The sequence below is a fragment of the Pseudophryne corroboree genome, chromosome 4 (genome assembly GCF_028390025.1).
Source record: "Pseudophryne corroboree isolate aPseCor3 chromosome 4, aPseCor3.hap2, whole genome shotgun sequence".
NCBI lineage: Eukaryota > Metazoa > Chordata > Amphibia > Anura > Myobatrachidae > Pseudophryne > Pseudophryne corroboree.
In genome coordinates this window covers 117,182,684-117,210,470 of record NC_086447.1, presented here as the reverse complement: position 1 = coordinate 117,210,470, position 27,787 = coordinate 117,182,684, and the positions used below count along the sequence as shown (strand labels likewise).

Sequence of the window (27,787 nt, the reverse complement as noted above, 5' to 3'; positions counted from 1 at the left end):
AGCCTGTTATGCCGAAATATCCAGGAAACTCACAAATTTTGGATAGTTCTACCAGACTCTGGGAGCACGACGATGCGATTGTGGTGAACTGTGGCACTATAGCGTGGGGTGGGCCATAGTGAAGCCCACCCCCTTCGGGGGTCTGAGTAGAACCATAGGTGGTGGTTAGGTAGTGCTAGCTGTCTATTTATTTAAGGACAAGGAATAAATCCTCATTGGAGGCCATTTTGTTGGGGATTCATTGTTCCCAAAGCCCACTTTCTAATACCCCTTTCAGAAAGAAAATTAAATAACCGGGTGAAGTAGTTCCAGACGATAATTTCATGTGAAAGGGTCGACCCGGGTTGAAATTCCCGGGACTTCGACCCTGGAATCTACCAGGGTCAGAGACATGGGAATTTCGACACGGGTTGACCCTTTCACACAGACAAAATACCCGTGTTGATCTGCAAATTACCGGGTCGAAATTCTAGACCCGGTAATTTACATCTCTGTGTGAAACAAACCATGCAGGAGTCCTGTTTTTGGCAAGGTACTACTGATACTACAGGGGTTTTGACAATGAGTAGCAGGCAACAACCCAACCTTAGCCTGTGCCCACCAAAGCCATCCTGCTTTTTTATGTTGTACTAGCTGAATACCTGTGCTTCGCTACGCAATTTCGAGTATTCTGTGTGTATTCCGCTGCCAATCTTTGTCAGGTCCTGCCTCCGGGTGGGCCTTCCCCGGATTGTTGCTATTAAAAGGCTGGCGCTGATGAGAATAATCCGCCTCCTTCTCTGCCCCGTCCCGCCTCTGACGCTGCCATGCTCAGTGCTGTAAAAGCCGGGATGACAGGCCAAGTGATAACGCACCAGCCAATCAGCTCCTAACTATCTTTTTTCAAACCCGTAATGATCGACTGGTACACTTATCACTGCTTTATCACTACTCCAAGCTTAATACATCTGCTCCAATGTTTGCAGGGATGGGCTAACTTTATTCCAAAGGGCCCTAGGTCTCCTTGCTTAGCTTCTACCTCTCCTTAGGGCTCCTCCTTTGAGGTAAAAAGTTAAGATTTTCGCACAACACTTAAGGTCACTGGGAGAGCTGTCGGTAGCCTTTACACAGCAGATAAGCAGTTGCTGACTATCAATCTTTCCTTTTATGCATTTAAGAGTCAAAATATCTATCTTTCCTTTCCTCCTATTGTTCTCTGAGAGGTTCGGCAATGCTTAGTTTAAGTGACAGGTTAACCTCTCATAACTGAGGCACTATCCTCTCCTGACTGGAAATAGGTTGGTTAAGTACTTATATCTGAAATATATATATATATATATATATGGCAAATACCACTGACTCATCACAAAATCTCCTGAACCATAAGGCTGCACTTCCTTGCCAGTTGCAGTTTTAGAGCAGTCCAATATTCAAATAGGGGAGCCACACCCAGCGATGTTTGACAGTGTTTAGGGGGTGGCAGTTGATGTGGCTCCACTATTTTAATAATGTACTGCTCTGCAACTGCCACTGGCAAGGAAGTCAAGGTATAGAGCACTGTGTCCTCCCATCTCCGCGACTTGGTATTGCTGGCAGAATGCATTCTTTATAGCCCCGACTGGGTAGGCTGTCTTAACTCTCCTCTGTGAGGGGGGAATTCCCAATAATCATCTCACCCCTTTTAACCCCTTTATGGGTAGAATTTTGAAAAATCCCTTCTTAGTGGGCACCTACGTCACAAAAGCAAGCTACTGTCCAAATTTCAAGTTTCTGGACCTTAGGGTTCAGAAGATTTTGTGATGCGTCAGTGGCATTTGCCATATATATATATATATATATATATATATATACACACACATATATGTGTGTGTGGGTGATGGTGTGTGGGTGTTTTTAACATGTGAGGAATAGCAAGACAGTACATATGGATTTTTCTCTTACTTATTTAGTTCCATATTGAGTTCAGCAATTATAGAGAGCTCTGTGAGCCGTCACGGCAATGCATCACAAGAAAGGCATTTTATCACGTCTGTCGGCACCCTAGTTAGCAGCAAACACTTGTCTACGTTTCTGAGATCAACGTGTGAATTAATGGAAAATATAAAATGGCTATACCATTGTACTGGTCTAATCAATAAGGGTGTAATCTTCCTGTAGTTTTCTGTTTTGTAGGAATATTGATGTGATGAGAAAGCAGCAGAGATCACGCTCCGCCGCTGCTCTGCTCTCAGCAACTCAATTGTCACATAGAATAAAGAGAAAATCATAGCTTATTCAAAACAACAAAGAAACTTTAAAACATTACTTAGACAAACTCATTTTGACTGAGAGTAGATATTAAATTACTTATGTCCATTTCTTCAATTCTTTATTCTTATATTTTGTCCATTTTTGGGGTGTGTAGATTGTTGTGCCTTAATGACATTACCCCGTCCCCTAACACCAGAAGCGAACTTAGGAAATGGTGGGTCTTGTGCACCTGGCATCGAAAAGTCACGGATAGCTGTGATCAATTCAAGAAGACTTTAGACAGAAGCAGCCCACAACCCAGAGTGGTAACAGAGCCCACAACCCAGAGTGCCATGGAGGGGGCAGCGACAGAGCCATGGAGGGGGCAGCGACAGAGCCATGGAGGGGGCAGCGATAGAGCCACGGAGGGGGCAGCGAGAGAGCCATGGAGGGGGCAGCGAGAGAGCCACGGAGGGGGCAGCGAGGGAGCCATGTAGGGGGGCAGCGAGGGAGCCACGGAGGGGGTAGCGAGGGAGCCACGGAGGGGGCAGAGAGGGAGCCACGGAGGGGGCAGCAAGGGAGCCATGGAAGGGCCAGTGAGGGAGCCACGGAAGGGGTGGCGAGGGAGCCATGGAAGGGGCGGCAAGGGAGCCACAGATGGGATGGCAAGGGAGCCACAGTGGGAGCAGTGACAGTGCCACGTGTCAAAGTCAGAAAAATATCTCTATACACACTACCATATTTGCACCTCACACAGGTCCGTGCTGCGCATGCGTACGCTCTCCCGTACGTGCGCATACTCACAGTCGCGGGCACCCGCAGGCGCACGGTATGCGTATTTACGGTAGAGTTTATGTGATCGTAGCGTGCGACTCAATCGTTACATATTTTCACTATATAATGTATTTTGTAGATCATGGTCCCTTTGATAGATTCTGAAAGTTTGGTTAATATAGAATGTTCGTGAACAGAGAAATCCCTCTTTGTTTGATACGAAGGGTCAGACAGGAGTAATACAGTGGTGTTTAGTACCCATCGGAAGAGTATTTAATTAGCAATATTCCGGTGTTGGTTTGAAGCGGATTAATCGCTCGTGCGAATAGTTATGGACATAAGAAGTTTATGAACATTTACTGTATTTGCACTTACTTATCCATGCGGCGGGAAACCCAGTTTCCCTCCCACCTGAGCTGTTGGAAATAGTCACGGCCCACCTGTATGAATCAACCTATGACCTTTTGTTATAATGCGAGGAGGAATTCCTGTGTCCAATGAACAATGAGATTGTAGGGACCATTGAATTGCATTGTGTGTGGGGCATAAATAGACAGGCCGATCACATCCAGCTCTCACTCTTCAACGGTTATCATTGCTGAAAATCGGGAGCTGGATGTCCAGAGGCGCATGCGATCGTTTCCCCTTGTGCGTAAGTGTTTCTCCGCAACTATATTGATCTTCTTGTTATTGTGGGCCAATCTCTCTCTCTCTCTCTTCTCCTCTTTCTCTCTTATTTTCCTTTAAATAGTAATTGTATTATATTTCCTGTGTAGTTATCTGGTTAGGTAGTCTATGTTATATTGTAGTGTATGATTTGTATTTGTATTAATTCTTTTGCAAGTATATCATTCATAATATATATATATATTAGGCGTTGGACCCTAAGCCCAGGTATCTGTGTATTTCTTATAGTGTTAAGTATTCTCAGAGCGTCGGTGACGCTCAAACAGCTTTTGAGTTAATAAGGTTACACTGTGTTGCATCTACACCCTATCTCTACACTAAGGTTTTACAGCATATTACATTGTTTATGGTTTAGATATAAAGGTTTAACATTGTGAGCGTCAGCGCCGCTGGTGATCTCCTCGTGGTCCCGAGCGTCCGCTACGCTATAGCGAATCATTACGTTAGTCGGCAGCCAATAGCGTGCCTGCCTGTGATCTCTTGGCCGTGAGCGAACGTGACGCTTGAGCGTCTCGACCACGGCTAAGCGATCGTTACGCAACGAGCGTACCCTTACGGTACTCCATACGTAAATAGCGTACAGTGTTCTTAGACCTCATAAAGGGTTTTATATATGATAAATATTCTGCTTTATCACACGGAAGGGGCAGCAAGATAGAGCCAAGGACGGGGCAGCAAGAGAGCCACGGAAGGGGCAGCGAGGGAGCCATGGAAGGGGCAGCGAGGGAGCCACGGAGTGGGCAGCGAGAGAGCCACAGAAGGAGCAGCAAGAGAGCAACAGAAGGGGCAGTGAGAGATGTGAAGGGAGCAGTGAGAGATGTGAAGGGAGCAGTGAGAGAAATATAGAATGAATAGTCAAAAAGCCATGGTAGGGGCAGTGATAAAACTATTGAATTGGGGCAGTGAGAGAGACATGAAAGATAAAGCTATGGAGCGTGCACTGAGAGAAATATAGAGGGGCAATGAGAGAGATTTGGAGAGGGCAGTGAGACAGCCATTAAAGGGCAGTGAGAGTGCTACGGAGGGGGCATTGAGAGTATTATGGAGGGGGCAGTGAAAGAATTATGGGGGGGACAAACAATGAGAAATTAAAAGTGGAAATATTGAACAATTTTTTTCCCTCCGTATTCAGCAGGGAGGATGAGCCGGTGACAGTAGTACATAACGACAGTGAAGGTAATGACTCTTAGCTTGATGCTTGTTTAAGTGAAGTAGTAGTCCTGGAGAGACAGAGCAACGTGAAGATTAATAAATCACCAGGCCCAGACGGTTTTCATCTGAGGGCTATTATGGAGTTTAGGTCACAGCTAGCAAAACCCCTATACTTTATTTTCCATAGTTCAATTAGATCAGGCATGGTACCAAAGGATTGGCGCATAGCTGAGGTAGTGCCTTTATTTAAAAAGGGAACTAAAAATAATCCTGGAAACTATAGACCAGTTAGTTTAACCTCTATAGTGGGTAAAATATTGGAAGGTATTTTGAGGGATAGCATAGATGATCAAATACAGGCTACTAAGTTTATTAGCAAAAGTCAGCATGGGTTTGTAAGGAACAGATCATGTCAAACCACCTTAATTAGCTTCTACAAGGAAGTGAGCGAGAATCTTGAGCAGGGAAAAGCAGTGGATGTGGCGTATTTAGATTTTGCAAAAACCTTCGATACAGTGCCTCATAGGAGACTGATCAGCAAATTAAGGGAACTTGGCCTAGGATATACTATTTGTACATGGATAGGTAATTGGCTGGATAACAGGGTACAACGAGTAGTGGTCAATGGGATGTTCTCCAGCTCGGCACCAGTAGTCAGCGGAATACCACAAGGGTCCGTTCTTGGCCTACTGCTGTTCACTATATTTATCAATGATCTAGGAATAGGCCTGGAAAGCACAGTGTCAATCTTTGCATTTGATACTAAACTGTGTAAGGTAATTAATTCAGAAGGCGATGTGCAGTCTCTACAGCAGGAATGGGGAACCTTCGGCCCTCCAGCTGTTGTTGAAATACACATCCCAGCATGCCCTGCAACAGTTTTAGCATGATCAAACAGCAGAGTTGTAGAAAGGCATGCTGGTATGTATAGTTCAACAACAGCTGGAGGGCCTAAGATTCCCCATCCCTGCTCTACAGAATGACTTGGTTAAACTGGAAACTTGGGTGTCTAAATGGAAAATGAGTTTCAATATAGAAAAATGCTAAGTTATGCATTTTGGGACAAAAAAACACATTTGCATCCTACACTCTAGATGGGGAAAATATAGGGGTAACTATGGTGGAAAAAGATTTGGGAGTGTTCATAGATGATAGGCTTAATAACAGTACACAATGTCAAATTGCGGCAAAGAAGGCAAGTAAGGTGCTTGCGTGCATTAAATGGGGCATTAAAACAAGGGACGAGGATGTAATCCTGCCGCTGTACAAATCATTGGTATATCCACACCTGGATTATTGTGTTCAGTTCTGGGCACCGTATTATAAAAAAAGATATTGGGGAACTAGAAAGAGTTCAAAGAAGAGCTACTAAATTGATTAAAGTGTCAGAGACACTGGAATACAAGTAAAGGCTTACTAGGTTGAATATGTATACACTAGAAAAGAGACATTATTAATATCTTCAAATATGTAAAGACTCATTACAAGGAATTAGCAGGGGATTTGTTTATTAAAAGAAATCTGTATGAGACGCATGGGCACTCGCTGAGGTTACAGGAGAGAAAATTCTGTACACAACATAGGAAAGGGTTCTTCACAATATGGGCAATAAAGATTTGGAACTCTCTGCTGGAGAAGGTAATAATGGCAGACTCTGTAAATGTATTTAAAAACGGATTGGACAAATTTCTAACTGGAACATGTATCTAGGGCTATAGCATTTAACATATTGACATTAAATTATCTGGGAGTGGTAAGAATCATAGCTGTCAATTGGTACTAAACCATTACTTCAGCAGGTGCATTATAATATAAACAGATTATCGCAGAATATAGGTTGAACCCGATGAGCATTTTGCCTCTTTTCAACCTCACTGACTATGTAACATACAGTGAACATTTTGTGACAAAGGTGGAGACTTGGAGGAAACAATAATAGAGACATGGAGGGGGCAATGAGAGCAATAAGGAGAGAGATATGGAAGTGATAGTGAGGGAACTATTGGGGGGGGGGGGGGGGGGGCTACTGAAAAGACAGAGATATATGGAGAGGGCATTGAGAGAGATATGGAGGGGCAGTAAAACATAGAGGGAGGGAGGTCTGTCAAGTTGAGTTTTTCGCCAGGTGAAAGAAAGTTGGGCATCACCCTTGCCTAACAGCAGGGGTGTATCTAGGGGTCCGAGCGCCCCTGGCAAAGTAAGGGGCTGGCGCCCCCCCCCCTACACACATTTGGAATAAGGTGTGAGTATTGGAAATGGGGCATGGTCTTGTGGGGGAAGGGCGTGGACACAATAGTACTTCCAATTCAAATTATGCCACACAGTAGTGTCCCTCATTCACATTACACCGCACAGTAGTGTCTCATATTCACGTTACACCATCCCTCCCCCCTAACCCACCTTTCCCACAGCCTGACCTTAACCCGCCCCCCCCCCCCAAAAAGCCTCTTCAGTGGTGCCTAACCCTAACCCACCCTTCCTAATCTCCCTCCCTACAGCCTAACCCTAGCCCTCCCGCCCTCGCAGCCTAACCCTAACCCTCTCACGTGGCTTGCCAGTGGAGACTTTTGCACCAACTCGATCCGGATTTTGGCATTCTGTATCGCTATCTATGTTTGGATGCCAGCATCAGCATTCCAAGCAGTTTCGGGATGCTGGCGTCAGCTTTCCGACCGCCAGGATGCCAAACGCCGGCATCTTGACTGCATCCTGAATGAAATGCTAATGAGCTGCTGTGAGATGAGCCTCAAATGAACCCAGCCATTAACCAAACACCATTAGTTGGATGGTAGAAGTGCTTCCTGATAGCAAAAACATCAGGGTGCCATCACTTCCAAGATAAAATGATCAATTATACAATTAACTGATATACATTTCCTTGAACATGGCCTTGAAATAGGTAAGATATGTATTTTCTTTATTACACTCAACAAGTTAAAGTTTTCGCTACTTACTTACATCTAACATGCATGAAAATCGTGTAGTTTTCCAGGTACTACAGTCCCTTCTCCCAAACACTGCCACATTTTTATTATCTTCAACAACAAATAGATCTATAGTACTGTGCTATATAACAATTGCTGTGTACCTGGTGAGAGTCTGTTATTGCAGGCGTGGCGCCGGTGTCTGTCAGCACCGCACTGCACTAGATCAGACTAGTGTCCGGCAGCACCGCAATTGTAATCAGACTCACAATAAACTACAGTTCCCAGCAGCCCTTGCTGCCGGGAGCTCCCAGCAACAAGGGCTGCTGGGAGCTGTAGTTTATTTTGAGTCTGATTACAAGTGCGGTGCTGCCGGACACCAGCACTGCTCCAGCAGTAACAGACTCTCACCAGGTACAGTCTGACAGTACTGCTTTTCTATCCTTTGGCCGCAGGTGGCACAGCCAGGCGGCGCCCCCTTCTTGCCTGGCGCCCCTGGCGAGTGCCATCCTGGCCAATAGGTAGATACACCCCTGCCTAACAGTATGGAAGATAGGTAGAACTCAGCAGGTGGCAATAAGGCTTCCATCATTAAACTCTCTGCTGCTCACTTGTCCTATAAGGTTTCTGTATATAAGTTATTCTGTATCCAACATCACATTAAGCAGCACTTCTGAATACCGTGTGGTCATTTATTGAGAAAAAGAATGGGAACAATATGGCTTGTGTCCTGGGCAAGGATGTAAGAGAGCACGGACCGGTGAAAACGTCACAGATTGCCGTCTGTGTGATCCCAGGAGTTGTCATCTGCCACACACCAATAGGAACAATGGGAACATTTGCTCCTCTCTAAAATAGTGGATTTGAATGTTCATATGGTTCAAACATCTTTTTCTCTTTGAGGATACCTGTGGTTGGAGCCCAGCAGAAGGATACAAGTTTATGTAGAGAATAGCGCTTGGGGATCATTCCATTTTTTCTGCTCTGATTGTGTTAAGAAGTAGTGCTCTTAGGATCGGAGCCCGAGCTGCTGTTGGGGCGCAAGTTACTATTATCTATATTGACCAATGGGAACAAGTCAGAGAAAGGGAAATAATAGAGTTGTGTGTAAATCTTGGACCCCCACTCTAACATGAAACATATAATAAGTACTGTATTAGTAGGGATGCATATACCAAACTGTTTCAAAACAGAATGTAAGTGGTTTAACTACCTTCTGCGTTGTCTGCTCTCTGCCACACACACCAGGGATGCAAAGGTAAAACTGCACGGGCCAAAGTATGGAGATGGCAAGTCATTGCTTCCCCTCACCACGCTTATATTTCTGGATAGCCCTGCATTGTCTTCTGCGTCTTTGAAAGCGCACTATTAAACAAGGCAAGCGAGTACTACTGTCAGATTCAAGGCCACAGTGCAAATACATCATTATTATGTACAGAGACGTTCTTCTAATCTTGCAAACTAATTATTGTATCTTCAAGCGCTCTCATGTAGCATCACAGAACCTGGGCCAATTCCCCCACCTTCCCTCCCTTTTTTTTCCTTCCAAAGACAGATTTTCAGGCTCAGAAGATTATCTATTGTTAATGCATTGCAAGGCTGCATGAGATGCCATCGCTGTAGAGCGGCCATCTATCACAGCACTGTCTCACTGTAATGTGGACGCAGGCTGGCTGCTTGTTGAATAGATGGATATTTTAGTGAAATAGCCATTACAAATGTCTGGGGTTCGAGTACATCATCCATTCTGCAACTGTGTGTCGCAAAATAAAGCAGAGATTCGTTACAGAGAGGCAGAGGGAAAAAAGTACAATACTGTATAACTTTCCTGAGCACCTGAGAATAACTGTACTGACTTATAAAGCGCCACAGAATATGCTGGAGCTATATAATGAATATTCTTAAATAACGCTTGCAGATATTTTAAGAAAAATACAAAAATGACTAATATACTGTAAACACAAGAAAAGTTAGTCTTATGATAAAAAAACAACTTTTTTTTTAGCACAAATGTGCCCACATACACCTTTCCTCAAACCACGCCCACTTGACCCGTTTCGCGCCACAGACTTTCTAACTCAGCAGCACCAAAGCACCAATCCGAAGTACCTAGTACACTATAAGGGAGCTAGGAAAAAGCTGAGGAAAAAGTAGCACAATTAAACGAAAAGGAGATTTATGGTAGACTTACCATTGTTAAATCTCTTTCTGCCAGGCACACTGGATTCAACAGGGAATAACATCGGGGTGTAGAGTTGGATCTTGATCTGAGGCACCAACAGGCTAAAGCTTTGACTGTTCCCAGGATGCACTGCACCACCTCCTCTATAGCTCCGCCTCCAGGCACTGGAGCTCAGTTTTGTTAATCAGTCTAATGCAGTAGCAGGTAAGAGAGACGATAGAAGTTAGTCACATAGAACCACATTCTCACGACAGGAGAAGGGACTAGCGGCTAATGCCATACAGACCCAAAGAAGCTAAGTGCGTCAGCGTGGGTGCCCTGTGGAATCCAGTGTACCTCGCAGGAAGAGATTTAACAATGGTAAGTCTACCATAAATCTCCTTTTCTACAGCGGGATACACTGGTATTCCACAGGGAATAACAGCGGGGATGTCCTACAGCAGGCACAAAAACCCGGCGTCCAAAGGAAACATCCTGGGAAGCGGAAGTATCAAAGGCATAGAACCTGATGAACGTGTTCACTGAGGACCACATAGCCACCTTCTACAATTGTTCTGCGGACGCGCCACGGCGGGCCACCCAAGAAGGTCCAACCGACCAAGTAGAATGGGCCTTGACAGCAGCAGGAGCTGGGAGCCTAGCCTGTGCATAAGTTTGTGCAATCACCATTCTAATCCATCTGGCCAAGGTTTGCTTATTCGCAGGCCAGCCTCATTTGTGAAAACCAAAAAGTACAAAAAGGGAATCTGACATCCTGATAGAAGCAGTCCTTTCCACATAAATACGGAGAGCCCGTACCATATCCAAAGATCTTTCTTTGGAGGACAAACCAGAAGAGATGAAGGCCAGAACCACAATCTCCTGGTTAGGGTGAAAAGATGATACCACCTTAGGTAAATAACTAGGGTGGTTTCGAAGAACTGCCCGGTCACGGTGAATAATCAGAAAGGGTGGACGACAGGACAAAGCACCTAAGTCCGACACCCTCCTAGCAGAGGCAATAGCCAACAGAAAGACGACCTTAAGCGTAAGGCATTTAAGGTCCACAGATTCAAGAGGTTCAAATGGAGACTCTTGCAGGGCATTTAAGACGACAGACAGATCCCATGGAGCCACAGGAGGGACATAGGGAGGCTGAATCCTTAGAACACCCTGAGTGAAAGTGTGAACGTCAGGAAGAGACGCAATTTTTCTCTGAAACCACACCAAGGAAGATTTTTGAACCTTGAGGGAGGCCAGACGAAGGCCCAAGTCTAGGCCTTGTTGTAGAAAAGCCAAAAGTCTGGAAGTTCTGAAAGTATATGCATCATAATTCTTAGAAGCACACCATGTGAAGTAAGAATACCAGACCTTGTAATAAATCCGAGCTGAAGCTGGTTTACGGGCATTTAACATAGTTTGAATGACCGCCTCAGAGAATCCTTTTGCTCTCAGGAGTTATGCTTCCAGGTCCGGGTAGACACAAGAGCCCTGAACGAGGAGGTCTGGGCGTTGGGGAAGTAGAAGAGGACGCTCTATCAAGAGACCCTGCAGGTTTGAGAACCTATGCCGTCTGGGCCACGCTGGAGCGATTAGAAGTAGTATTCCTCCTTCTTGCTTGAACTTCCGTATTACCCTGGGCAGGAGTGACACTGGAGGGAACACGTATGGCAACCGAAAATTTCATGGTATTGTCATCAGGTCTACATCTGGTAGGCCCCACTTGTCCACTAGGAGTTGAAAGACTTCTGGATGAAGGCTCCACTCTCTGGCGTGCACGTCCTGACGACTGAGGAAGTCCGCTTCCCAGTTGAGGACTCCCGTAATGAAAACTGCTGATATAGCTGGCAGATGGCGTTCCGCCCATTGGAGGATTTTTGACACTTCCACCATTGCCATGCGGCTTCGGGTGCCGCCTTGATGATTTATGTACGCCACCGTGGTGGCGTTGTCTGCTTGTACTTGAACAGGCCTGTTCTGTACCAGAGGCTGGGCCAGTGTCAATGCATTGAACACTGCCCGCAAATCCAGAATGTTTATCGGGAGGAGAGATTCCTTCCTGGTCCACTGACTCTGGAGGGAGTGTTGCTACACCGCGCCTTAACCTCACAGACTGGTGTCAGTTGTCAGGAGAACCCAGTTGGAGATCTAGAAGGGACGTCCCCTGCTCAACTGTTGGTCCTGTAGCCACCAGCTCAGTGACAGACGAACCTCCGGAGTCAAGGAGATCATTTAAGACCTGATCCGGTGAGGCAGGCCGTTCCACTTGGAAAGGATTAACCTCTGCAGAGGGCGGGAATGAAATTGAGCATACTCTACCATGTCGAACGCCAACACCATGAGGCATAGTACTTGCATCGCCGAGTGCACTGACACTCTCTGGCAAGAGAGGAAGTATCTGATCTTGTCCTGAAGTTTCAGGACCTTCTCTGGAGACAAGAACAATCGTTGGTTGTGATTGTCCATCAATGTCCCCAGTTGCACCATGCTCTGAGCAGGGACCAGCGAAGACTTCTTCCAGTTGATGAGCCACCCGTGGGCTTGTAGAAATTGGACTGTCAGTCCCAGGTGACTGAGGAGAGCCTCTGGGGTGTTCGCCAGGATCAGCAAGTCGCCCAGATACGGCATGATCCTGACACCCTAACGGCAGAGAAGAGCCATCATGACTGCCATGACTTTAGTGAAGATCCAAGGAGCCGTGGTTAGTCCGAAAGGCAAGGCCTGGAATTGATAATGTAGGTTGCCAATAACAAACCGCAGATATTGCTGATGCGACATGGCAATAGGAATGTGCAGGTAAGCATCCTGTATGTCCAGGGATACCACATAGTCCTTGGGTTCCATGGCCAGTACAATAGAGTGCAGAGTTTCCATACGGAATTTGGATACCCTCACAAATTTGTTCAAAGATTTGAGGTTGAGTATAGGCCGGGAGGACCCATTTGGTTTTGGGACTAGAAACAGGGTCGAATAGTAGCCCCTGCATCTTTGAGACAGGTATCGGCACAATCACTCCAGTATCTAGGAGAGATTGTACAACCAATTGTAAAGTCTGTGCTTTCGGCGGATCCGAAGGGATAACCATCGAGCAGAACTGGTGAGGGGGACGACTCTTGAAGGAGATCGCATGCCAGTGAGAGACAACTTCCCGCACGAAGGCGTCTGAAGTGGTTTTTAACCAGCAGTGGGTGAACTGCATAAGTCGGCCTCCCACCCTGGGGTCCCCCATGGGGAGGCCCGCCCCGTCATGCCGCAGGCTTATCCTGTTTGGAAGCAGGCTGACGGGCGGCCCAAGATTGCTTAAACTTGGGCTTGGAGGTTTTGGAAGTATGAGCCTGTCTTGAATATGCCTGACCCTTTGCTTTACCTGGAGGTCGAAAGGAATGAAAAGTGGTACTCTTAGCCTTCGGAGCAGAAAGATTAGTACTTGGGAGAAATGCAGTCTTAGCTGTTGCCAAGTCTCCAAATAGTATGTCTCCCTTAAAATGGAGAACCTCCACAGTCTTTTTGGAGTCCAGGTCCACTTTCCAGAACCTTAACCACAAAATCCAGCAAGCCAGGATAGACGTAGTAGACGCCTTGGCCGCCATTATGCCTGCATCAGAGGCCGCCTCCTGAATATAGTGAGAGGCTGTGATATACAACAGATCCCCATAGATTGTAAGCTTGCGAGCAGGGCCCTCCTACCTCTATGACTGTTTGTTTTTACCCAGTTTTGTCTTCTAATTGTGTCCAGTTGTAAAGCGCAACGCAATTTACTGCGCTATATAAGAAACTGTTAATAATACTAATAATAATAATATTGTCTGGCAGTGTCAGAAAAATTTAGAGGTAGCTCATTCGCAATTGCCTGAACCCATGCTTCAATAGCCTTTGCAGCCCAAGAGGCTGCCATAGTGGGTCTATGCACAGCACCGCTAAGTGTGTAAATAGACTTCAGGCATCCCTCCACACGCTTATCCATCGGTTCCTTCAGTGAGGTGACAGTGGTGAGAGGCAGAGTAGAAGATGCCACTGGACGGGTGACATAAGAGTGCACCGGCGGTGGACTTTCCTACTTGTTACTCAACTCCGCAGGGATAGGGTAATGAGCTAGCATCTTTTTGGATAGGGAAATTTCTTCCCTGGAGATGACCAGGATTCCTGACGTATGTCAATTAAAAGGTCAGAATGCGGTAAAACTACTTTAGCAACCTTCTGACGTTTAAATTTATCAGGTTTCTTAGACGTAGCGGGGGGCTCAATATTATCATCAATCTGGAGAATCAGCTTGATAGCCTCCACTAGGTCAGGAACATCAACTTGAGTTGTAGATTCCTCATCATAAGCAAGTGTATCAGTGTCTGACGGATCAATGTAATCCCCATCCTCATCGGAAGAATCATCCAAAATATTAGTGGATTGTGAGGAAGAAATGGCACGTGTAGATGACCCCTTGGCTCCAGCAGGGCGAGGGGTAGGTTATTGTCAAACCAAAGACTGATTTAATTGTTGTAACTGGGTAGACAGAGCATCCGCCCAAGGCGGGTTAACTACAGGGACAATATGTGTCTGCAATGGCACAGGAGGTCCCACAGGGAGCGTAAGCCGCGTTACAAGCGTCGTCAGCATATTTGAAAAAGCAGCCTTGGTGGGTCTTGATTTGCCACAGGTGCTGCAGACTGACTGGAAGGTGCAGGACACACAGTACCTAAACCCTAAGCTGAAACCTTTTCCTCAGTTAAATCCGTGGCGCCGGCACTGCATGATGCAGGAGCGTCTGTGGATTTCCCGCCCTGTGTAGCAGACGTTATTGGGAATGTAGCCTCAGGGCACGACAGTACAATATAGCCAAACACAATACCTGCATAAAAAAAACGAGTTTTATGGTAAGAACTTACCTTTGTTAAAACTCTTTCTGCGAGGTACACTGGGCTCCACAAGGATAGACATAGGGGTGTAGAGTAGGATCTAGATCCGAAGCACCAACAGGCTCAAAAGCTTTGACATTCTTCCCAAGATGCATAGCGCCACCTCCTATATCACCCCGCCTCCGTGCACAGTAGCTCAGTTTTGTTAACCAGCCCAATGCAGTAGCAAGTAAAAGAGACGACAACTGCCAGTTGCCACATACACCACACTCTCCCGACAGGAGAAGTGTCAGCGTCTCATGCCATACCAACCCAAAGAAGCTAAGTGCGTCAGGGTGGGCGCCTTGTGGAGCCCAGTGTACCTCGCAGAAAGAGTTTTAACAAAGGTAAGTTCTTACCATAAAACTCGTTTTCTGCTGCGGGGTACACTGGGCTCCACAAGGATAGACAAAGGGGATGTCCTAAAGCAGTTCCTTATGGGAGGGGATGCACTGTAGCGGGCACAAGAACCCTGCGTCCAAAGGAAGCATCCTGGGAAGCGGCAGTATCGAAGGCATAGAACCTTATTAACGTGTTCACAGAGGACCACGTAGCCGCCTTGCACAATTGTTCAAGGGTCGCACCACGTTGGGCCGCCCAAGAAGGTCCAACAGACCGAGTATAATGGGCCTTAATGTGATCAGGAGCAGAGAGACCAGCTTTCACATAAGTAAGTGCAATCACCATTCTAATCCATCTGGCCAGAGTTTGCTTGTGAGCAGGCCAGCTCCGTTTGAGAAACCCAAACACAACAAAAAGAGAATCAGATTTCCTAATAGGAGCAGGTCTCTTCACATAGATACGGAGAGCCCGTACCACATCCAAAGACCGCTCTTTGGGAGACAGATCAGGAGAAACAAGTGCCGGAACTACAATCTCCTGATTAAGGTGGAACGAAGAAACCACCTTAGGTAGATAGCCGGGACGAGTCCTAAGAACCGCCCGGTCACGGTGAAATATCAGATATGGGGAACTACAGGACAAGGCACCCAAATCCGACACTCTTCTAAATGAAGCAATAGCCAGCAGAAACACCACCTTAAGGGAAAGCCACTTAAGGTCAGCTGAACCAAGAGGTTCAAACGGAGACTCTTGTAACGCCCCCAAAACCACCGACAAGTCCCAAGGAGCCACAGGCGGGACATAGGGAGGTTGGATACGCAACACGCCCTGAGTAAAGGTATGCACATCAGGTAAGGTCACAATTTTTCTCTGAAACCACACCGACAAGGCAGATATTTGAACCTTGAGGGAGGCCAGACGCAGGCCTAAGTCCAGGCCCTGCTGAAGAAAAGCCAACAACTTGACTATACTAAACTTGGAAGCATCATAATCGTTAGATGCGCACCAAACAAAGTAAGAATGCCAGACCCTATAGTAAATCCGAGCAGAAGCCGGTTTCCGGGCCCGCAACATAGTTTGAATGACCGCCTCAGAAAACCCTTTAGCCCTTAAGGCGGAAGCTTCAAGAGCCACGCCGTCAAAGACAGCCGGGCTAGGTCCTGGTAGACACAGGGGCCCTGAACGAGGAAGTCTGGGCGTTGTGGAAGTAAAATTGGACGCTCTGACGTTAGGCCTTGCAGGTCTGAGAACCAGTGCTGTCTGGGCCATGCTGGAGCTATGAGTAGCAGAATTCCTTTTTCTTGCTTGAACTTCCGAATTACCATGGGCAGGAGTGACACCGGAGGGAACACGTACGGCAGCCGAAACCTCCACGGTACCGCCAGCGCATCCACGAATGCTGCTTGAGAATCCCTTGTCCTTGCTCCGAAGACCGGAACCTTGTGATTGTGTCGAGACGCCATCAGATCTACATCTGGAAGGCCCCACCTTTCCACTAGGAGTTGAAACACTTGGATGGAGGCCCCACTCGCCGGCATGCACGTACTGACGACTGAGAAAGTCCGCTTCCCAATTCAGGACTTCCGGAATGAATATTGCCGATATGGCCGGTAGATGGTGTTCTGCCCACTGTAGAATCCGTGAGACTTTCTTCATTGCTAGGCGGCTTCGAGTGACGCCTTGATGATTTATGTAAGCCACTGTGGTGGCGTTGTCCGACTGTACTTGAACAGGACGGTTCTGAATGAAATGCTGGGCTAGGTTCAAGGCATTGAAGACCGCCCGCAACTCCAGAATATTGATCGAGAGGAGGGACTCCTCCTTGGTCCACCGCCCCTGAAGGGAGTGTTGCTCCAGCACCGCACCCCAACCTCTTAGACTGGCATCTGTCGTCAACAGGACCCAGCCGGATATCCAGAACGGACGGTCCCTGCACAGTTGCTGGTCCCGGAACCACCAGAGCAGCGACAGACGGACCTCCAGAGTCAATGAGATCATTTGAGACCTGATTCGGTGAGGCAGGCCGTCCCATTTGGCTAGAATCAGCCTCTGGAGAGGGCGAGAGCGAACTTGAGCGCACTCCACCATGTCGAATGCTGACGCCATGAGGCCCAGCACCTGCATCGCCGAATGTATCGACACTTGCGGACGAGATAGGAAGCAACGAATCCTGTCCTGAAGTTTCAGGACTTTCTCCTGAGACAGGAACAACCGCTGGTTGTGAGTGTCCAATAGTGCTCCCAGATGCACCATGCTCTGAGCAGGGATCAGGGATGACTTCTTCCAGTTGATGAGCCACCCATGGGCTTGCAGAAACCGGACCGTCACATCTAGATGACGCAGGAGAAGTTCTGGGGAATTTGCCAGGATTAACAAGTCGTCCAAATACGGCAGTATCCTGACCCCTTGATGGCGGAGTACCACCGTCATCACCGCCATGACTTTTGTAAAGACTCGCGGAGCTGTAGTTAAACCAAAAGGTAACGCCCGAAACTGGTAATGGCAGTTGCCAATCGCAAATGTCAGGTATTGCCGATGAGAAACTGCTATAGGAATATGCAAGTAAGCATCCTGTATATCCAGGGAGACCATGAAGTCCCCAGGTTCCAAGGCCAGAACTATAGAGCGAAGGGTTTCCATCTGGAACTTGGAAATCTTCACAAACCTGTTCAATGCCTTGAGGTTGAGAATGGGCCGGGAGGACCCATTCGGTTTCGGGACTAGAAACAGCGGAGAATAGTACCCCCGGCCCCTCTGCGCAAGAGGCACCTGTACTACGACTCCTGTATCCAGGAGGGTCTGTACCACCGAATGTAGAGTGTTTGCCTTTGTCTTGTCCAACGGGACATCTGTCTGGCAAAATCGATGAGGGGTCGGTTTTTGAAGGCTATGGCGTAACCTCGAGTGACGACTTCCCGTACCCAGGCATCTGAAGTGGTCTTCAACCATTCCTGGGTATACCCTAGAAGCCGGCCCCCCACTCTGGGATGCCCCAGAGGGAGGCCCGACCCGTCATGCGGCAGGCTTATCTGTCTTGGAAGCTTGCTGACGGACCGCTCAGGCTCTTTTGGGCTTAGGCTCACCAGGTTTGGAAGTGCAGGCCTGCTTGTTGTACGCCTGACCTTTTGCTTTACCTGAAGGACGAAGGGGGCGAAAGGAAGTACCTTTAGCCTTCGACACAGAAGGAGCAGTACTTGACAGACAGGCAGTTTTGGTAGTAGCCAAGTTAGCCACAATCTTATTGAAATCCTCCCCAAACAGAATATCTCCCTTAAAAGGGAGTACCTCCAGGGTTTTTCTAGAGTCCAGATCCACAGACCAGGATCTCAGCCACAATATCCGGCGAGCCAGGACTGACGTAGTAGAGGCCTTGGCTGCCAGGATACCGGCATCAGAAGCCACCTCTTTAATACAACGAGAAGCTGTGACAATATAAGACAAGCATTGTCTAGCATGGTCAGAGGAGATTTCAGCATCTAACTCCAAGGCCCATGCTTCAATGGCCTCTGCAGCCCAAGTAGCTGCAATAGTGGGCCTTTGTGCAGCAACCGTGAGGGTGTAAATCGCTTTCAGAGAACCCTCCACACGTTTATCCGTAGGCTCTTTTAGAGACGTGACGGTGGTGACCAGTAGAGCTGAGGAAACCACCATCCTAGCCACATGTGAGTCTACTGGAGGAGGCGTTTCCCAATTCTTAGACAGCTCCGGCACGAGGGGATAGCGAGCCAGCATCTTCTTTTGAGGCACAAACTTCGTACCCGGGTTTTCCCAGGGTTCCTGACGTATATCAATTAGGTGGTCAGAGTGAGGTAAAACTTGTTTAATCACCTTCTGACGCTTGAACCTATCTGGTTTCTTAAGAGGAACGGATGGCTCGGGATCATCCGTAAACTGTAAAAGCAACTTAATAGCCTCCAAAAGATCAGGAACATCCACATGTGAACCACCCTCCCCATCAGCCGTATCCGAGTCAGAACCTGTGGGGTCAGTGTAAGTGCCGTCTTCATCCGACGAGGTGTCAGTGACAGCAGTGGATTGTGAGGAGACAAGCGCTCGCTTAGAGGACCACTTGGACGTAGGCGAGCAATGGTCAGACTTTTTAGTAGTCAGGGACTGGTTCAACTTCATTATTTGAGCAGATAAATCGTCCGCCCACGGCGGGTTAGCTGCAGGGACCACAAATGGTTGCACCAGCATTGGGGATCCCATAGGGGGTGTTAGTTTATGAACTAGCGTATGCAGAAGCGTGGAAAAAGTGGCCCACGGCGGGTCATTATTTGCCCCCGTTGCCACCGTCCCACTCGGGGGCACGGAGCCCCCAAAACCAGAGCCCAAAGCTGCTATATTCTCCTCATAGGTATCTGTGGCTTCAGCAAACACCGGCAGTGTGTTCAGCCCCAGAACCGTTACCCTCAGAAGCAGACATGATATAACTTGCAGTATCAGGTAACACAGTACAATTTGTCAGCAGCACAATACCTCTAGCCCAAACCCCTGCGCAGTGTAGTCAGCACCAGCAGAGATAAAGGAGCGATATGGTGACTAAATCACAGTGAAAAATACGTAATACAGTATATCTTTGTGAAAATCCTATATTAGATAAAACCTGACGCACCAAGCCCCCTCAGGTTATAGAATATAGGGATAGCAGGTTGAGTGAAAGACACAAAATGGACACCACTCAGCTATCAAATGCACACACAAATAGTCAGTCTGTACAATGCAGAGGTTATTACTAACAATAATACTGCACTGGACTAGCTTACACAGCTATATAACAATAGATATAACAGTACACAGTAAGAACTGGATGTATATCACAGGGTAATTGTACTAGGAAACCCTAAGTGCACTCTTTCTTAACTAACACTGACTAAAAAAGGCAGGTAGAATACTTAAGTGTCTTGTAAAGTCACAGCACTGACAACCAGGCAGCTTTACATAGGAGGATTTGCCCAAGCATTCCCAGGAACAGTGAGCTGAGGGATAATGGCACCGCAGACACTGCCAGGGAGTGAGGGAGAGACAGATATGCAGCTCCAGGGCGGGAACATTTGCGGGAAATGGCGCCCTGGGGCTGGGGGAGGGGCTCCAGGTCTAAGCCTTATCCCCTCTGCTGGCAAAACCACCGGGCTACTTGTAAAAAAGGTTTAGAGAGAAAACCTAACCTGCACCCATGCCCTGGTGATCTAGTGGGATCGCCTGTACTGCCACAGTGTCCACCGGCCGCGCCGGATCGCGATAAAGTGCGGGTCCCGTGAGCGGGACCCGCTTACCTCCTCCCGAAGTGCATCCACGCGATCCCGGAGAGCCCCAGCCGTGTGTGACTAACTTGGAAGAAAACCGGAGCCTCCTGCTGTAGGTACCCGGCAACCAGGGCACGGGAGTGTACAGCGCCGCTGGGGGAGAGATGGAGCTGCAGCAGGCAATGTCTACTGACATCCAGCACAATCTGTGCCTCTGCTGCAGCCCTTGTAGTCTTCTTTTTTCCTCAGAGCTGCTGCGAGCAGCTCTTCCTGTCACATGCTTGCACTGCAAGCACCAACTACAAACTGAGCTCCTGTGCACGGAGGCGGGGTGATATAGGAGGCGGCGCTATGCATCTTGGGAAGAAGGTCAAAGCTTTTGAGCCTGTTGGTGCTTTGGATCAAGATCCTACTCTACACCCCTATGTCTATCCTTGTGGAGCCCTGTGTACCCCGCAGCAGAAAAACCTGTGTTATGTGATAGCAAATGCAAAGCACAAAACAGAGGATTTAAGCGGTGTGAAGTGACTAAAACACACAGTGAAAAATACAAAACAGTATATCCTGTGGAACACTATATTTTAAATGAGACCCTGATGCACTTAGCCCCCCAGGGTACAGAATATAGTGATAGCAATACGTGTGATACACAGAATAGAATCCACACAGCAGCTATAGGCACACACAGTCACAGGTACAATGCAGAAAGTATTAGATATAAACAATAAGACAGCACTGGACTAGCAAATCTACATATAGATATGTATATATACAGATATAACAATGCACAGTAAACACTGGATGTCTATCACAGAATACTTGTACTAAATATTCATATAGCAGTACACTTGGTCTTAACTAACACTGTCTAAAATGACATGTAGAATACTTAAGTGTCTGTAAATACACAGCGCTGACAAGACAGGCGGTTTTACAGAGGAGGCAGGACCCAGCAATCTCGGAGATCAGCCCAGATAGTAGTGAAGATGGCGCCAAAATCTCAGCAGGGAGTGAAAGAGAGAGAAATGCAGCTCCATGGCGGGAACACCAGCAGTAGATGACACCCGGAGCTGGGGGAAGGGCTACAGGTCAACGCCTTATGCCCTATGCTGGTCCTCACCACCGGGTACTGTGGAGCCTATTACAAACGGATTTTTGGTAAATCCGACCTGTGCTCCTTGCCCTGGTGGATAAAGTGGGGTCCCTGTATGGCCACAGTGTCCACGCCAGCGGTGCGGTCTGTCTCCTGGGACCGAGACCGGATCGCGATTTACCCACCTGGGGGACCCTCTTACATCCTGTCATCCTGTCATGCAGCCACACGATCCAGGAGAGCAGCAGCAGTGGTGTGCCTAGAAACCGGTGTGTCCCCGCTGCACGTACCCGGGTACCAGGCCGCGTGAGTATGTAGCCCCGCTGAGGGAGGTGATGGAGCCGCAGCACATCATGTCAGAATGAAATAAAAGTGCTGCGGCCCTTGAAGTCTTCTTAAAAAGCTCTTTTAAGGGCTGCCAAGCGCAGCCCCCCCTGTTAGTGACCTACACTGCAGGAACCAACTTACAAACTGAGCTCCAGTGCCTGGAGGCGGGGCTATAGAGGAGGTGGTGCAGTGCATTATGGGAACAGTCAAAGCTTTAGCCTGTTGGTGCCTTGGCTCAAGATCCAACTCTACACCCCGATGTTATTTCCTGTGGAATACCAGTGTACTCCGCTGCAGAAAGTACCGAAATTTAGGACAAAAATACACAATTTAGGGTAAAAAGGTAAAAAAGATAGGAGTGATGCGAGTGACCAGAGCCATGCATAGTTATCTGCCATTTATAGTAATTCCTTTGAAAAAAAAACGAAGTACCAGGTACAGCATATGCAAGCTGTGATGCACAATTGAGGAAAAAGTATAAAAAAGAAGAGGATAGGTGTATGAATGGATACAGATGCACTGTCCGCCTGCACACTCGCAGCAAGGAATACTTGCCAGCAGGGACCAGACGGTTTGCATGGACTGGGTAAAAACTCTCTTGTCTTCCTGGGTAATACACCGGATTACTGGAATTTTATAACCACTTTGCATCCAGTGACTGTGTCTTTAAAATTCAAAGTATATATCGTATCTTCATTTCAAGTGCATTAAGTGAGTGGAAATTGTCCTTCTTATTTATCCACAATAGACCGGTTTATGGACATTACAGAACTAACCAGCTGATTTAGGACATGCGTCATACAGTGTATGTATTTGTCATTTTTAAATGTTTTTATGCTATTAGCATTTATCATCTTATTAAACAACTCATTCAGTTTATCCAAACCGCATTTTTTATATAAATTTTATCTACTGATTGTGGTAGATGGACCTATACCGCTGTTCATCTCCATTTTATCTTTCCGCGCCATACCCCAGCATATGTAAGGTCATACACAGCCTTTTCTACAGTACATGGCTACGCACGGGTGTGTGTAACTGTGTGTGTTTATGCGTAAGCTCTATGGTTTATTAACAGCTTTGCTGAAAATAGAATTACAGTACCCATGTTCTACTTTCATCTATAGATATTAGACATGTTGTATGCTTACAGGCGGAATAGAGTAAATACAAGGGGTGAGCAATATGTTTCCTGATGTGCAGTGCATAGGTAGAGTAGACACAATCTGTCTATCTGGTTGTAATTTCTGAACTGTAATCTCTACAGTTCTTCTACTATTCTCTTCTTGTGAAATGTCAGGGCACAGATCCGTATATAAGCAAGTCGGCATGTTCTTCTTCCTTCACAAACTCATTATGGAGCTCAACAGAGGCCCCTGGAGAGCCATGATCTTCTATGACTACAAAAGTGGTGTGCGACAGCAGGAGAGTATTGACCGATTGCGAGCTGCTTTTGTGGTGGAATCACCATCCCAAATCACTGTGTTTGAGTGTTTTACAGAATTTCAGCACGGGAGACGGTACCTGGAAGACGAGGAGTGCTGTGTCCGCTACTACCAAGGACAACGTTGCTACCGTGCAGGCCATAGTTGAGGTGGATGCCAGGGTGACTGTAAATCAGTTAGAGGAGGAGATAGGAATCTCATTGGGATCATCCGCTTGATACTCCACAAAAATCTTGGCCTGAGCAAGGTTTCTGTAAGCTAGGTGCCCCAGCAGCTGACTCAAGAGCAGAAGGAGACTCGAATGACTTGGTGCGGCAACATGTTAGCCAGTATTGATGGTGGTTGCTTAAACTCTGTCTGGGAGATCATCAGTGGCAATGAATTCTGGATCTACAGTTTCAACCCCGAAACGAAACAACGGTGGACCCCAGTTGGAGGTGCACCGCCACAGAAGTTCCAATATGAGAGCAGCGCAGCCAAGCAGATCGTAGTTGTTTTTGTGGTCTAGACTGGTCATGTAGCTACTGTACCACTCCCGCAGCAGGTCACCGTTACTGGGGACTGGAACGCCAAACAATGCCTGCCGCAAGTGATGGGAGCTATTTCTTTGCGCCATCCAAGAACTGGCGCTTGTAGTGCCCTTCACCATCATGACAATGCACCTGCCCACAAGTCCAGGAAAGTGGTGAATTTTCTGGCCATGAACTCATCCAGGAGCTTGGTCATCCGCCATACAGCCCATACCTGGACCCCGTGATGTCTTCATGTTCCCTCAAATCAAGCACTAGATGCGTGAGATTCCTATTACGTCACCGGAAGCTGCATTAGAGACCTTCATCCAGCATGTAGAAGATATACCTGCTTCGGACTAGTTCAGATGCCTCGACAAGTGGTTTGAACGCATGCAACTTTGCCTAAACCCCTCTGGCGAACACTTTGGGAAAAAACGTAATGTTCACTTAGTAAATATTGTGCACCTGGAAACTTACTGTACACCCCTTGTGTATATAAATATATGTATATATGATAGAACACAGAATATCCATGTAATACTCACTCAGCAAGTCCTAGTATAGTCTCCGTTTTGTACTGGCTGTCTTTGGAAAACCTCTGCACATCCACTCCCTTGCCAAGACCTTGGAGGATCTGAGCCTGAGTGAAGTCCACCAGCCGCTCATTGTAATAGTGCAGCTGTTCAATCAGGGGCAACAGCTCTATTGGCCAGTTGGCATTGGCGTAATCAGAGACATAGCTTGTAACCATCCTGACGAGCACATTTGGGTCGGCCTGGAAAGTAGTAAAACAGACATTTAGCAAACAACAAAATCAGTAGTTAGTAGAAACAAACTCAGCCAAAGGTAAAGACCATCGTATAAAAGAACATATAAACCCAAACTGCCATTAAGGACCAGAATACATTATAAACCAACTCTGCCTAAAGAAAGCACTAGTGTAAAGACAAACACCACCAAATGCTGGGACTAATATACTGTACAGCGTAAGCACACTCCACCTAAAGTAAGGACCAGCATACAGCTATGTCCCCATACGGGTGGTCCTCAGTATGCCGACTGACGGGATCCCGACAGCCGGCATACCGACACTTATTCTCCCTCGTGGGGGTCCACGACCCCCCTGGAGGGAGAATAAAATACCGTGGCGCGCATAGCGCACCACCGTGCCCGTAGTGTGGCGAACGCAGCAAGCCCGCAAGGGGCTCATTTGCGCTCGCCACACTGTCGGTAAGCCGGCGGTCGGGCTCCCGGCGCCGGTATGCTGGTCGCCGGGAGCCCGACCGCCGGCATATCGTAGTGAACCCCCCATACACCATATGGCACGAGATGCCTGCTACGAGTCCCGCGCTGTGCACTATTTACTCTGTTTTTCATCTTAATTCTCATACAGGGCCTGGTTCAAATTTGGACACCCGCAGCTGCGTCTACTAGTGGTGGCTCGTCTGTGACAAAGTCCTTCCGTTGTGTACATCCATGTGTCTACCTGTACAAGATCCCTTTCAGCATCTGTACACGTATTAATGCCCTGATTAGTGTGCCCTTAGATGCCACCATCGGTAAAGCCATCAACACTTGAGCCAGCCCCATGGCAGGTGAAGTTTCTACGTCCGTGTATATGGCCTCCTATATGAGAAGTCATGCGTCTGAGTACACAACCACTTTCACTGACATGCCAGTGGCACTCCCATAATATGCCCACGCGGCGGACCATCTCTGTGCATGCGCTAAGCCCTGTAACTGCCCACTACATTGTCAGTACAATTCTCCCTGCGTGCACCTGCACAGACATAATCAGGACACGTGCGCTAGAAAAAAATCGCTCCCCTACGTCCAACATCAGCAGTGCGTACATCTCTGAGTCAGGCCCAAAGAGTACTAAGTACTTCAAATGAAGGTTTTTAGTGTAAAGGAATTACTATAAATGAAGAGATAAAGCATAGCAATGCATGGTGTAGCTCACCCCTATCATTTTCCTGTCTTCGGACCTGATTCATGTTTGTTCGATATGGCCGATGTTCACACTACGGAGTGATTATTGGCAACTGCGCATGCGTCATTGTGCCGCTGCGATCCCGTTCGCAATGAAGATTTCATTGGAAAGTGATTGACAAGAAGCATTTTTATCCTTTGTAGAAATTCTCTATAAATCTGCTTCTAATCATCTTTAGAGAGATTTGCATACATCCATCATCATAGATTAGGTTATGTATGATATTAATATCTAGTCCCTCTTTATCATTCGATTAAGCATTTGAATATGACACCCATGAAAAAAATGTTTTTTGACATGTTATAAGAATGTCTAATCTGTAATTTGATGCCTTTTGGAGATTTTTCCATTTTTCCTTGGCTTCTTTTTGCACATTTAAATGAATTTTTGCCTGGGGTGCCCAAACTTTCGATCCCCACTGTATATATATATATATAACTGGACTATTAAGAGTTTAGTACTTACAGCACAATGCATGCAATATACTGTAAGACACAAGTGTGTGTAATTACCCACAATATATTCTGTAATTCTATCTTTGAATCACTTTACGCTGCTTTAATCTGTAATGTCTGTAACACTGGTGTTGTGCGTTAAGAGTGATCACTGTGGATGAGGTTTGTAGTCAGCACTGGCTGTGCTCATTAGGAAGCCACATGTTATATGATTATGTAATCAGGCACATTTATTAAGCTCTGCAGCATGGAAACATGATGTTAGGTTTTTGACCGCTGCTAAAGGATAAAACATACTGGTGTAACTGTAAATGAGCGCAGAGGTACACGATGCACTAAGCACAGTATAAGGCTAGCAAGTTGCACTGATGAGAGCGAACATGATCATACTTAACTTGTAGTGAGAAATAAATGCAAATAGGTATAAGCCAATAGCCTCGAGTGACCTGTTAATAATAATTCATTACATATTGTCCTGCTACTGAATAGGACTCAAAAGTACTTCAAAAGAGAGCCAACCTGGGCATGATCAGTTGCTAACCTAAGTAATCATGCACCATTGGAGCTAACAATCTAAATTCCCTATCACAAAGACATACATATTTATGGGTAAATTTACTAAGGTGGAACATTTAACTACTGTAGCTGCTTCTAGAAGATAATAGATAAAATCTGATTGGTTGCTAAGTTCTGAAAAAACTCCCACCTTAGTAACTTTATCCCTAAGGCCCCAGTTTTTTACAAGCTAATTAATCTACCAATATATTTTTGGACTTTATAGTACGAAATGGGAGCATCCACAGGAAGTCCGTACAATCCCTGAAAGAACATACAAATTCCCCATAGTCTAACCAGGATATTCAATTAGCCCCGTCACTGTCGGGTGATAAGTCTCGCCGGTGGGGGCTATCTAATTGGCCCCGATAAGCCACGGCTTATCAGGGAAGCAAAATCACCGCTAACAGCCCCGTTTTCATCCAAAAATGGGGCTATTTCACCCGAAAACACATAGGTTTCACTGAACCTGTGTGTTTTTTCGGGTGAAATTGCACTTTTAGCAGCCGATTAAATGGAAAGGCCGAACGCAAAACCGTAAGAATCATCAGGAGTTTTTACTCCCGATGTCTCTTCGGGGCAAATTGAATATCCCATAAGGTGTAAATATAACAAAAGAACCAAGTATTGTGAGACAACGATGCTAAACACTGTGCCAGGAAATCACTGCAAGTTAAATAATACCTATATAAATGTATGTGTGTGGGAGGTTCTGTGTTAAGTGGTCACATGTGGGACAATACATCACTCAATGAGGCCACACTTTTTCTATCAATGGGTTCATTATCTGCCTTCACTGTCATGGTCTGTGATTGGACTGGGGAGTATGGCTAAGCTGACTCTTTATTGGGCTGAGTTTAGTATAAGATCATTAAAGATTGGTGATCCTCAGAAGGTCTGCACGTGACTAATGAGGCCAGATAATAAACGGAAATGTGTAGAGGTTTCAGGGTTTTATAGCATACCTCCCAACATCTGTATCCAGAAAAGCGTGACTCTCTTGTGACCAAAAAGAGAGCGTGGT

At 46.8% G+C, this 27,787-nt stretch overlaps 1 protein-coding gene across 3 annotated transcripts in view; it reads right to left on the bottom strand.

Moving 5' to 3' along the window:
- The window catches only part of NBAS (NBAS subunit of NRZ tethering complex), a 1,316,984-nt gene that overhangs the window by 539,958 nt on the left and 749,239 nt on the right, over window positions 1–27,787 (bottom strand). For all 3 annotated transcript variants that reach the window (XM_063915380.1, XM_063915382.1, XM_063915381.1), the window contains one exon: window positions 24,306–24,535. In XM_063915380.1, coding sequence (XP_063771450.1) covers window positions 24,306–24,535 — 230 coding nt within the window. The remainder of the gene's footprint in view (window positions 1–24,305; window positions 24,536–27,787) is intronic.